General features: G+C 41.0%; 1 protein-coding gene across 2 annotated transcripts; it reads left to right on the top strand.

Moving 5' to 3' along the window:
* The first annotated feature begins 159 nt into the window (after positions 1-159).
* CKAP2 (cytoskeleton associated protein 2) lies at positions 160-13,192 on the top strand. 2 transcript variants are annotated; one of them, XM_087757563.1, is made up of 9 exons: positions 160-288; positions 2,393-2,480; positions 5,115-5,190; positions 7,000-7,823; positions 8,878-9,064; positions 9,512-9,679; positions 10,228-10,300; positions 11,012-11,402; positions 12,289-13,192. In XM_087757563.1, the coding sequence occupies exons 1-9, from the start codon at positions 228-230 to the stop codon at positions 12,524-12,526; spliced, it is 2,106 nt and encodes a 701-aa protein (XP_087613689.1). In that variant the 5' UTR covers positions 160-227; the 3' UTR covers positions 12,527-13,192. The 2 variants fall into 2 exon arrangements, with proteins under 2 accessions (XP_087613689.1, XP_087613688.1); XM_087757562.1 differs by having other exon boundaries at positions 5,112-5,190.
* The last annotated feature ends 357 nt before the right edge of the window (positions 13,193-13,549 follow it).

Genomic DNA, 13,549 nt, shown 5'->3' with positions numbered 1-13,549 from the left:
CGGCCGCCATCTTCCCGCCGCCGCTCGCTCCGACGCCCGCCCCGCCCACCCCGCGGGAAAGCCCCGCCCACCCAGCGGGCAGCCCCGCCCACCCCGCAGCAGGCGCAGCCGGCGCGGCCCTCCCGCTCGCCATTGGCCAGTTCAAGCCCCGCGGCCGGCCCAATCAGGGAGGCGCGGTGCGGCGGGCGATTCAAACCCTCGCAACCGCCGTCTTGCCGCGGCTGGTCATGGCAGCTTGCTCCCCTCCTCAGCTGCCCGCCAGCCGCAGGTCCGAGCCGGCGTACCGAGGTAAGGCTGCGGGGCGGGCACCGGGAGACAAAGCCCCGAGGGGCTGAGCCGCCCTCCGCTCCCGGCGGCGCGGGGCTGAGGCGCTCGCTGCCGGGGCTGTCCGTCGTTACCGCCCCGCGTAGCGGCGGGTAAGGGAGGAGGCGGTGGGAGAGGGGAGCTGGGGGCTCTTCCCGGGAAGCGGGAGACGAAGGCAAGCGCCTCAGGTGGGGTCGGGGACCGGGCAGGTCTTGACAGCAGCGCCCGCGATCGTGGCCTTAGAGCTTCTGACCGGTGCGAGCGGGTCGATGAGACTCGCCCTCCCCTCAGGCGCTGGGGCCGGTGCTCTCCCCGCCCCCGGCAGGCCTTCCGGCCTGACAGTCCTTCTTCGTGATAGAAGGTACGCCTTAACTTAAGAGCATCCTATTGAAACAAGGAAATGCTCCGATCTAAACCTGCACTCTTTGTTACTTTCTGACCGGTTTGACTTCTGCAAGTTAAATGAACTGAATTGCTTTGATGGGGCTTTGCTGTTTGGAGTTGGTGAGACCTGGGTTTCTGAAGCAGAAGGTGCCTGGGAAGCTCTAGGATGCAGGCTGAGCTCGCTGCTGCGCAGCATCTCTTGGCAGGCACAGCTCTGTACTAGCTGGTGTACGCCCCTTTAGAAGCAGGTGACGTACACTGTCTCTCGGGCTTCATTCAGTGTAGGCTTGGACAGCTGCGCTAAAAAAGCGCTATATCCTACGTGAAACGCAGTGTTGCTGCAAGCCTAAGTCTCAATCCACTCTGCTGGCTTTGGTGTGTCGGTGCGTGAGAAAGAACTTGCCTTTTTCAGCTCTCCCATACTAGGACGAGGTTCTGAGGGTAATGACTCCATCTTGTGCGTTGACAGCTTTTTACCATGGAGAGCGTGCAATCAAGTGCTTGCTTCTTTTCAGGATTAACATTCAGGTCCTCAAAGGCAATAATGTTTTAGCAATTTTTACTATCTGAACTTCAGCAATACAGAAATATCTCAGCAATGAGGGAACGTGTTGATGGACCTCACGGAGATTTCTGAAGTGTGAGTCAAGAACAACAGGCAAGACAAAATATGACAGATAAAGAACATGTGCAAACAGATTCAAAAGAAGATTCATGCCTGCCTAGGAGGGGCAGAAGATGGGGTTTATATGCAAGTTCATTGAAGACTTCCACTGCTGAATGAATGGCACAATGTCATGAGTTCCTGAATGCCATAAAGCAATTGTTGTTCTCAGTCAAAGATAATGCTTTAACTTCTTGCTCTCGCATCCCACTGCATGTGAAACAGTTGTAAGACTTTGAGTCTTAACTGTCTAGACTGGCTGTGTGGATGCTTGAGTTTGCTTTGTGTGGCAGGACCATCTTATCCCAGCTGCTTCCAGCAAGCCAAGGTCACTAGCTCCCTACGCGAATGAAGAAAGGTCTCTGAAAAAGATCAGCGATGTAGTCCTGTGAAGGACATCAGTCTCTGGTGTGCAGTCAACCAGCTAAAACATGGGAAATAGTATCCTCTTCTAGAATGACTTTCTGTATTAAGACAGTGACAGCTGGCTAAAGACCTTTTCAGGATTGTTTTATGCTGTTATTAATGCTCCATTGGTCTAACATTTGTGCAGATGTCCAGATGATAACAGAAGAGGAGCAGATTATTTTACAGATGGTCAGTTGGGTTCATGTGCATGGTGTTTTTCATGTGTGCTATACCTACCTCACTACTGTCACAAGTGAAAAGTGTGCTTGCTGAACCAACAGTAAGTATGTGAAATACTGGACAGGCATCCAGAAGGTAAAAGAAAGAGCCTCAGTTCTTCAGATCACAAAATCGTGTTTCTTTTAGCTTAGTGCAGCAAAACAGCCATCTTGTATAGCTGTGAAATTACATTCAACCACCCCTTAAATATAGCCTTTCTCAAGAAATGACAGAATGTGTAAGACATCATAAGATGTGAATATTAAACTAAAGACTTCCTTAACCCACAGCGCCTATGTTTTATAATGTCTTGATGCTTTTCTAATTGTACTTCCTTTTTTCTAAGACATAAAGTTTATCTGGCATTACTATTTTAGCTGAAAATGTAATGTCTGTTTTCTTTAAACCCACTAGAACAAAGACGACAAAAAGTTGAGGAATATCTATCAAGAAAAAAGACCTTTTCTGGTGTGCCCATTCAAGAAAATGAGGCATCGATCAGGTAGTATTTCTGCTATGGCTTACATTCCTTTAGAAAGGTCCATGGTTGGTGGGAAAGACGTAAATAGCAGTTCTTGCAGAGAACCTCAACCAAAAGGTGACACCCTGCAATGAGACTGGTGACCACGTGGATTTCCTAAAGTCCTTGTATTGTCAGAAAATACTAAAAGTTTTTGTTAAGCCAATGCGTAGTAGATGCAATTCATGAAGTATATTATCTGCTCCTCTAGAGACTGACACAGGACAGGATGCCTTCATCGTGGAGTTCTTATTTTCAGATGCCACTTTGCTCTTTGCTACTATAACATTCCTTCTGCAAATAACAACATTTTTTTTTTCCGCTTCCTACTCAGATCTATGCTGCATGTGTTCACAATCCACTTGATCTAGCTTCATTGTATTTTTGTAGTTACTAACTCACTATTTTCTGCTAAAAGCAAATATTCTGTAATAAAACCCAGCCTGTGCGATGGCCAGCAGGTAGGCATAATATTCTGTAATGTGGGCACCTATCACCAATTAGCAATGCTTCTTTCTATTGACTTGTATTTAAGTCTTCTTCCTGCTGTTGTCTAAAGTCTGGACGTCTGGTGTAAGACCTTCTGTCGTGGTTTAACCTGGCGGGCAGCTAAACACCACACAGGTGTTTGCTCACTCCCTCTGCCAGTGGGATGGAGAAGAGAATCGGAAAAAACGTAAAACTCGTGGGTTGAAATAAAGATAATTTAACAGGACAGAAAAGGAAGGAAAAATAATAATAATGATAAAAGAATATACAAAACAAGTGGTGCACAATGCAATTGCTCACCACTCGCTGACCGATGCCCAGCCAGCTCCTGACCAGCCGTGCTGTGCCGCCCCCCCGGCCAACTCCCCCCAGTTTATACACTGAGCATGACATCATATGGTATGGAATATCCCTTTGGCCAGTTTGGGTCAGCTGTCCTGGCTGTGCTCCTTCCCAGGTTCCTGTGCACCTCCAGCCTCCTTGCTGGCAGGGCAGTATGAACAGCTGAAAAGTCCTTGACTTAGTGTAAGCGCTGCTCAGCAGCAACTAAAACATCAGTGTGTTATCAATACTATTCTCATCCTAAATCCAAAACACAGCACTATACCAGCTACTAGGAAGAAAATTAACTTTATCCCAGCCGAAACCAGCACACCTTCCAATAAGCAACAGAAGTTTTTCTAGAGAAGACAGTGGTGTGAAGGAGTACAAAGGGTTCTAGCTCTAACATTAGTCCATGGTGCAGCTTTCTGATTTATTTTAATGTTTTTGCAAATGGTAAATTTGTTTGAAATTTGTTCCCATCTAAATGGGAAGTCTTGCTTACCATTTTGTATTCTTGAGGTGCCATGGTTCCATGTTCAACAGCACAGAACTACTTGGTAGTTCAAATCTAGCTGAACAATGACCTATGAATATAAAATATGCATAAATGACAAGGGTAAATATAATCTGTCAAAGATTATATTTAATCTCTGTGTAGCAGGAAAAGGTAAGCGCTTTCATGTTGTAGAAAGCTATCTTGTGATAGAAAATCAGTGCCAACTACTTTCATTGTAGCAATACTCTTAATTTAGCATTTATCCTACTTTACTTTTTCTTGCTTTCAGTTTCTTCTCTGGCTATTAAATTCCAGGGCTTTTCATAGTCTTCAGTGAAATCATTGTTTAGAGCCATCATGTACATGAGTATGACTAGTGCTTTTATTTTGCAGATATTTGCCTTTTGTGAGGCTGTCACTGTTCCACACTGCTGACTTCTGATCAGTTCCCTTAATATGTATTCTCTAGCATAGATGACACAGAGGCGATAGTGTGCTGCAGACTGCTTTCTCCAGCATTTCAAAGTCACTAATGTATCTATCTTTATTTTCACTAAGGTACCTTCATTTTCAACTCAGCTAGCTTCCAGAAGATCATCTGATGCAAAGATACCAGTTGCTAACTGGAATGTTAATTTTCAGTCACATGCGATAGTGCCACATGTTTCATATGTGAATGCATCATGAAGCATTTGAGGAAGAATTTGGATTTGTAACTTTAAAATAAGATGTCTTTCTCCTGAGCTGTCAATACATTTTCATAGTTGCTAGGAGACAATACTGGTCTTGGTGGTTTGGTTACTCACTGGGTAGTCTGATGCCAGCTCTGGTTCCTGACTACAGGTTTTGGAACCTGTCAGTGTGGTAGGAACTACGTATCCTTGTTCAGACTCGCCTCTGATGACTGCAGTAGCTGAGCTTCAACTCCATGTGCTGCTTCCCCTTCCCCCTCAGCTGTAGCATTTAGAAACTTGACCTTCTGTAGCAGATGCATCGGGCCAGACAGGTTGGTGCTCATCCTTAAACATGAGAATGGCACCTGCAGTAAATAGGGTCTGTTCTCTTCCCCTCTGTTAGCCAGCTCTTTATGGTGCAAGAAGGGATGTTTCGCAGCCTGGGCCCTGATCAGTGGTTGCTTAGCCATTTATTTTTTCTGGAGGAAGAGTACAAGCTGAACAGAAATGCTTCAGTGTGAATTCAGACTGCCACCTGGACCGTGTGAACTTACTCTAAAAATACATTCCTTCGTTAGGTTACAGATTGATGTAAGATGTCTTTTATTTTATTTTATTTTATTTTTTAAGCAGCAGCAGAACTAGGAGAGCAACTAGCAATAAACTGCAAGACAAAATACAGCTCTCAACATCTCCAAAGCCAGGAATGGTGAGTTTTTGACTAATACTCAAATACTGACGGCACTCTGTTTCTGTGGCTACAATGTTTCACTCACTTAAACTGTATTTAAGTTATACAACTTCGAGAGCATGAGAAGTTTGCAGGTACAGAAGTGCAGTTTGTTAAAACTTTACTCAGTGACCGTTTAATATATGCTTTTTAGAGAGCTATCTCATTACTGTATGTAATGGTTCATATTGATATTCAGTTTGTACCTGACTGGAAAGGGGGTTAAAGAGGATACCATTATTGCTGAAATAATGATTAAAATTTAACAACTTTTCTTGAGACTCTCGGAACTTATTGGATATATTTTCAGTCTTCAGGGAAGTTATTTAAAATCTGAGCAAGGTCTTCTGTCAGAATAGAGAATTCTTCTATTGTACTCTGTTACTTGGAAAAAAAAACCTACTAACAAAACTGTTGAATGTGTGGTGATGCTGGCAAATCTCATGTAATCAGATGCTAATACCTAACCAGAGTTCAAGGGAATGTTTTCCCTATATCATTTTGTGTCATTTTTCCGGAATTAAGATGTACATGGTTGTGCTACTTAGAAATAGCAAAATACAGATTCTTCTCCAGACCTGTTCTCAGGGAAAGGTGAGAGGGGAAAAAAATAGACACAAAATCTGTATTTGTATTAGATGGTTTTGAGTTTGGGTTCTGAAGGATTTGAGAGACTTGGGGTTATTTGAGGAGGAAAGCAAAAACCTTAAAACTTCAAAACTGAGTAGTGAGGAGAAAAATTCCAAAAGTGAGAACAAAGTTATTTTATTTTAGAAATTTCCTGAAGGGAGATATTTTGGTGGGTCTTAATGTCTCGTGTGATTTTTTTTAAAGTTGAGTTAAACTACATAGCTTCCTTAAACAGCAGCCCTTGCGCTCTAGCTCTAGTTATTGGCTTGGTCAAATCTAACTTCTAAGCCTGAATGACAGGTCAGGAAATGAGATGCAGTGTAGTTTTTTTTTTTTACAATCCAAGGGCATCTTCCTTAAAGGAGAGTATAAGCTTCTGCAGACTTTCATGTGTCGCTCACTTCTCCCCCGCCCCACCTTTGGATCTGTCACTCTTCCATAAGCTGCTGCTTGGACAATGCTGAGTTAGTTGCTGCAGAGCATCATCTTTGGAGGAAAAGACTAGGTCCCGCTTCTCATGGCCTCTGGCCTAGGGTTATGCTGAGAACATATGGCTGAGAGTTTCAGGGATTAGTAAGGCCATGTAAAACTCACGCGTCTGTTCTTAACTCCAGCATCCTACAGCTCATTAGTAAGAAAAATTTTCCCTCTTCTGGTAACATATCCTAATGCCCTAATTAAAGGCTTTACTCACTACCTTGTGTTAGTAGGGTATCCACACTAAGCGGAGGAATGGTGCTGCCATTAAGTGATAGGGTATGCAAACTGAGGTACTGCTTTTGACTACATACAGCCTAAAGCAAGTTTCTACTTTATGGCTCTTCTTAGAAAGTGATTTTGGCAGTTAAAAGCCAGTGGTTGCTTTGAGAGTTGCTTCTGTAAGAAGAGTGTAGCCCTCAGGTTAGGCCTTCTTACTTCCAAGGCAGAGTTTAAATAGTCCTTATTTGATTTTTTTTTTTTCTTTTTAACATGAATTCTGCAGTAATAGTTGACAAATATTCTACTCGGTATATATACACTACTTTTGTAGATATTTTTAAAGTGACATTTACTGTTAATCACTTTAGTCCTGTAAATGAGTGAAAGCCTCTTTGGAAACAAGTAACATGCAGCATGAATGTACTTCTAACATATCCATGGATATGCTTTTGATTTCAGGAAAATAAAGAGAATGCTAATAAACTGTCATGGGACCAATCAAGTGGAACCTCAGGAAAAAATGTTATTTTAAACTCTTCCACAGTGACACTGACAAATTCCATATCGGGCACAAACTGCAATCCTGAAGATCATGCTTCCAAGGATGAAGTCACTGAAATAAAATCTCAGCCTGTGTCACTTAGCAAGTCCTTCTTGCAAATAAAAAGCAAAAAAGAGAAGCAATTGATAGCAGAAAAACAAAATTCAAGTGTCAGCCTACCAAAGAAACCAGTACTTGGTACATATCGTGGCAAAGTTATCCAATCCAAGATAAACTCCTTCCGAAAAGCACCAAAAAGTGAGGGGGAAAAGAGTTCTTTGCCAGACAAGAAGCTTCTTCCTCTTGCCACCAAACCAGCAGCAAGTTCTTTGCCCACGAGCAGCTGTGGTGTATTTCTAAAGACCATCAAAGTCACAAACTGCCCTAATTCTGTAAAACCAAATGGTGTCCTCCCATTCCAGAGCAAACCATCTGACAAAGCTGCTATTAAGTCACAGTCTAGTCTGAAGAAACGGCAACCAACATCTGCTGTGGCACCAAAGAAAGTAGCAGCCCAAAAAATGATGGGTGGAAGGGGACCACAGCCACTGAAGGCTGCTTCTAACAATTCTGACCACAGAGCACCAGGAGTGAAGAAATGTGCAGATTTTTGTGAAGATGCAAGACCAGAAGCTCCAGCAAAACTAATTTCTGTTGTTCCTGGTACAAAATCGGGACTGGATTCTAAAACTAAGGGCAACAGAAAATCTGTTCTGCCAAAAGAGTCAGCAGAAGAGAGAAGGTAACTCAACTACTCACTCTCATAGCTTGATCTTGGGAGGTATTTAGACCTTTATATATAAATACTTATTTTCATCTATTGCTGTAGATGCGCTGAAAAATAAGTCAACTGACTGTTTGAACTTGATGCCCAAGGGCAGCAGACTAAAACTGTAGACTTGATGCTGAGAAATCAGGATTCAGACTAATTGCAGCAGCTCTTCAGGCTTATGGCTTGTCCTGTGCGGTTATAAATAGCAGATGTATATTGCTTGAATTCTCTGGTTTTTAGGTTAAGTGTTGTGACAGCCTTAAGCATGACAGATAATCCTGTAAATGAATTGCACATGCATACTACTGTTTTAAAAAAAAACAAAAAAACAAAACTGATGCAGGATGTGTATAGAAGTGAGCATGTTTATAGACTGAAGGAGAGCACTTGCCAATGACACATTTTTCAACTTGGTGAATGCAGCTTAGACAATGGGGTGAAGATTCATCATCTAAAAGTTATTTAGTATTCATGGTAGAGCTCCTTGTAGAAAGTCACATTTGCTAAAAATTGGTGGTCTAGCAGGTTTGGGTTGAAATGAAATATATATAAAGAATGAATTACACTTATATATCAGTTCCGGATTTTAAAAGCTGTGTGATAGGGTTGTTCTGGGCTGCTCTCCATGCTTTGTGTCTTTAGAGACAGTTTCTAGTTTTATGGTTTGAAGTGGGGTTAGGGAAGAGAGGTGGCACAGATGAATAAATCAGAAGCGTGTTTTTTTTTTTTTTTTTTCACCCTCTCTTGGAAAAAAAGGTCTGTAGCCTAAGTCTCTTGTTGCTGCTGGAAAGGGAAAGAAAAAAGTGTTCTGACCTGATAGATACCTAAAGCAGATAGTGATATGCATGGTTCTGAAATTTCCATGCCAGGTTAAATGGCAGCTGTATTTCTTTTAGGATTAAAGGGAGAGGACGTGAGGACTATCTGGAAAGTATAACTTTGCATGACTTATCCAAGTTAGTGTCAGTCAATGTAAAAAACGATAAAACATCTGTCACTTCAGCTAATAATATTTTAAATGCAGAGCTCGCCTGGATGAATGGAGGTCATCTAGAGGAAAAGTGATGAGGAGACCTCCTAGATATGTGCTTCTGGGACCCCAGTCTAAAAGCAAAGAACAAGAATTCTCTTCTGGTGATTCTTTAGAGCAAGTATTACATAGCGAAAAGGTCAACAAGACTCTCGCAGAATGTCTGCAGTTAACCAAACAGGTATTCAGTCCCTTGCCTACTAAGTTCTAATCATATAGGTCCTTACAATGTGTAAGTCCTACAGGTGTGCTGGACCTGTGAATTGGATGCAGGGAACTAATCGCTCCCAAGTTAAGCAATATCATAGCTTTTCGCAAGTTTGCATTTGCAGAAGCTTGCCTGGACTTCTGAAAAAGTCTGTTTTAAGTAGTTCTGAAGATGTCTGCATTCTACTATCCCTTCTGCTTACATTACTGTATAAATAATTCTAATTTGGAAGAATAGGTGAATGACAATTCTTCTGCTCAAGTGCCTAGTTCAGTCTTGGAAATACTTGCCATCTTCAACTTTCAGGGTTAGTCTCCAAAGAAAGAAAAAATACTTGCTTTCTAGTTCAAAACCAGCTAAAATACAGCACCTCAAAGTGTTCACTGCATTTAAATCTCTCTACTCTTGTGTTGACTTTAGGGATGTCAAGGCGATGAAGTACATGCCATGTTGGAAGACCTGATACAGAGCATTCCTGGGGTTAAAAAGCTTGCGAAATATTGGATCTGCTGTATGCGTCTTGAACAGATGGGCCCTCTTGAAAAACTTATTGCTGTCTATGAGGAGGCCATTTTGGCAGGAGCAGTGGTGAGCAGCTTGCCTTGAAGTTTGAGATTAACAAATATAAAGGCATGGAAGTATGGTATATAAAATACAACTATTTCTGACTTTAATAAATCCTTTTTTAGTAGAAGGAGAGCCATGTGACCTACTTGAACATAAAAAAATTGGATTTGGTTTGCTCTGTAACCACTGTAGATACTTACTACTTTCAAGAAGAAAGGTTTAGGATCGTGAGAATAACATATGATGTTCTGCCTAGAGGAAATTAAGGACTGAGACTTCTAGTGTCACTAGAAACCCAAAACAGAACTTAATTTTACATTTGTTGATGGACTTAATTCCTGTGCTTTAATATCAGCAAGACTTCAGGGCATCAAATACAGCCATAATGCACCAAATACAGAAAATACAGGATTCACTTTTGTTCTGACTTATGTCTGAACAGCATTAAATAAAGGGTTTGTAACATGAACATCAGGTGGTCTGTACCACTTTCCCTGTAACTTATACCAAATAAACTGAAATGATTAATTTTGGAATTGTTTTTCTAAAACAATATAACTTTTTTCCAGCCTAAAGATGAACTACGACACACACTAATAGAGACTATGAAAAATACCGAAAACCTTTTTAAGTCTGAGGATGGTAAGTCTGAGTACTCTATTCTAGTTAAATGTCAGGCTTGACAGGCAACACAAGCTAGCTGTTTAAACTATTTGTGCCTATATTAAATTCTATTTCATGGAAACTTCTCTGTGATCGTTTTGTACTCGACCGTCTTTGAAAACAACCTTGACTAAACTAATACTTTTCAATGGTGGGCACGTTAAAATGAGTAGTGGAGATGCTTTCATATTCAGACTTTTTACTTAAACTCTATCAAAGCAATGTTGTCCAGCTATTTTAGCCTAATAATCAAAGTGTAAATAAAAACATTATTGGGAGCTAAAAATCAGTTGCCTCTGACACAAACTCCTTCGCTAGCAGATGCATGATCATGTTATGGCACGGCATCAATTAAAGGTGGTAAATATTACAATTTTGGAAGCAAAGTAGCCATATACATTTCTAGTCAATATAACATAATCTGACAAGTATTTGATCCCAGAAACTGACTGAAATACTTGTTCAGAGCTGCCGCACAACTTCTCAGGATGTACTTAGCCTGAGTTTTCAGGTTGCAGGTTCTTGAAGGTGACTAGAATTATTAGCAATTTAAATTGCTGTGGCTCAAACTCAACACATATTTAACTTTCATTCTCACATAAAGCTTTAAGATTTCAGAGATCTAAAACATTAACTTATCTTTAGTTGTAACTAATCACAGCTGTACTTTCTTCAATATTTCAATTTTAGGGGGAACTGTGATAGAAGCTCATTTATGTGAGGTAGTGGAAGTCAACAAGGAACCAAATTCATATGTAGAGCTGGCTCAGGAGGCCTTCAAGGATCTCTGCTCTGAGGATGACCAAAAAGCAGAGAGTGATGACAAGAAGGCAGAGACTAGCACTGAAGTGATCAAAAAAGAAGAAATGGATTTAGACTTGAAACAGAGAGAAGAGATCTTGCCAAAGAAGAATAAAAAGCACAAGACTAAAGAACACAAAAAAAAGAAAGGAAAATGTGAAACAGAAGAGCAGAATGATGGTGGGGTGAAAGATACAGCCCCAGCAGTTAATTCTCCTGAGAAGAATGACGCATCTTATTTAATGAGATACAATCCATCTACCACACCGTGCCTGGAAAGGTAAGGTTACTTCAGGTAACTACGGGAAGTCTGCAGTGTCTGGGGCAACAGTAATGTTTGTGTCCTGTTGAAACAGGGAGGCACTGCATTTGTGAACATCTAGTTAAAAGCTCTCAAGAACTTAGTTTTTTAGGATTGCTTCCTCTTCCTTCAGAAGGAAGTTTTTTTTAATTCCTCTATTTACTCAAACTAGTTTGCTTTTTGAATGCCTCACTACATAGTTATCAAACCTCTTTGTGGCAGAGACATAAGTTCCAGGCTTAGGATCCACATGGCAGTAGCAGTTCTACACTGAGCTAAGTAAAGAGAGAAAGTAGGTGTCTCTAGTCTTCCCTTTTCAAATGTAGATGTGGTTGTATGTCATACATCTTGTTCACTTCTTCTGTGTTGTAACTCTCCTGTAAAGATTATCTTAATTGTATCTTGAGGCAAAAATCTGAGTAGTAATCTCAGGACAAAACAGATAACATTTCAATTCTTTTTTGCCACAAGTTTCTTCTAAGATAGCAGACTTAAAGTTGTGCTCAGCTTTGGCATCTGATGAAGCTGGACTCCTGGCAGCTGCCCGCTGTCCCTCATAGCAGGAAGAACAGTTTCCCTCTGAGGGAATGGGGGGAATCTTCCTTTGGAAACTCTTTTCAGGAGGTTCTCCAGATTAAAATATTTTGCCCAAGAAAAGAGTTGTACATCTGGTTGAGGTACATTGTTGATTCATACAACTGTATGAATGGGAAAGGGCCTGTTTCCTGTCTCCTTTGGCTATGGAAATGGGAAGGAGTTGAATAGGAATCACAACTTGCTGTTTCTGCCAGATGCTGCAGAGGTAACTTGTATGATAGCGTGCCTATGTTTAGTGTTGTGGTTTTTTTTTTTTTCTTTTCCTAAGTGTGAAGATGCACCATGAGGCAAATGACGCCAGTGCTAAAGACCTGACAATTGTAACCCCTTTGCGATATTCTCAACGCATTCGGGAGAAGATGTGCAAGCTGTCGAATACTCTTAAAGATCAAGATCCATCTGTCTCTTCATTTGAACAGCTGGGAGAATTGGAATCAAAAGCCACTGCATTTACCCACAAACAGAGCAATGAGCTCAAAGAAGCAAGTGCTGAAGTAGAAGAGTAAAAAGTAGCATTAATGCTGCTACATGAGGGTTAAAGATTGGATCCTTTTTAAGGAGAGTTGAGGGGGGTGGGGTTTTTTAGCAGCTTTGAGAGAGCAGCTATCTAAAACTTGCATGGATGGCTTAAGATGAAATTTGACTGCCTGAGTCACTAAACCTTCGAATTTATTAGTTTCTGCCTTTTCAAAATTGTGGTAAATGTGGTCTGTTTTAGTACTCATAAACATCAGTGTCTTCATGTTAAATATGATTGACTACTGAATTAGGGACTAGGTTTAACACTTCATATAAGTTTGATTGTAGTATATTGCTAATATCTACTGTTTTCCTGTTGCAGTTCATAAAAATTCTCTAGAATCGCACAATCTAACTTTTAGTTTAAGAAACAAAAATGACATTGCCCTATTGGAATGCCTATGTTTACTACAGCAATACTTAGTTTTGAAAACTGAAACCAACTGGCAAGGTGTACACTAAGTTTAAACTGTTGTATCCATTTTTAGGAAGTATTTCAACAAAACTGATTTTAATCTCTTTAGTTACTGGGATTATTCATACTCAAGTAATCTCCCTTAGATGAGGTCTGATACACTAATTACTCTGTGACTGTTCTAATGTTGGTTTGCATTTGTCTGTAATATGGTAGACTTATTAAACTAATCAACTGAGTTGTATTTGTTCTTTATTTATGGGCTTTAGGTTGGAAATTAATTGTAGAACATGGCTGTAGGCCTGAGACTGGAATAATGAAAATTATTTTAGTCTGTTCTTGGAAGCGAACTGTCAGAGCACAACATTGTGAAACCTTTCACATTCAGCAGAAGCCGAGCGTTTCCGTATCTTCAGTATGCAGAGTTTACGTGAACCGTGAGCTGTATCTGAGCATTCACATTTCAGTGTTAAACAGAGTGGTCCTTAGGGCTAGCTAGAATCTTATGTTTGCAGAAGGGGTGTGCTCTTTGCATCTAACAAGAGGCATTTAACATGAAACCAAACTTTAAGTGTACTACTGCACTATGTTTTCT

This window comes from Nipponia nippon, unplaced genomic scaffold, assembly GCF_047370975.1.
Source record: "Nipponia nippon isolate SJK-2023a ecotype South Korea unplaced genomic scaffold, ASM4737097v1 scaffold_2, whole genome shotgun sequence".
NCBI lineage: Eukaryota > Metazoa > Chordata > Aves > Pelecaniformes > Threskiornithidae > Nipponia > Nipponia nippon.
This window is presented reverse-complemented; position numbering and strand designations above follow the sequence as displayed.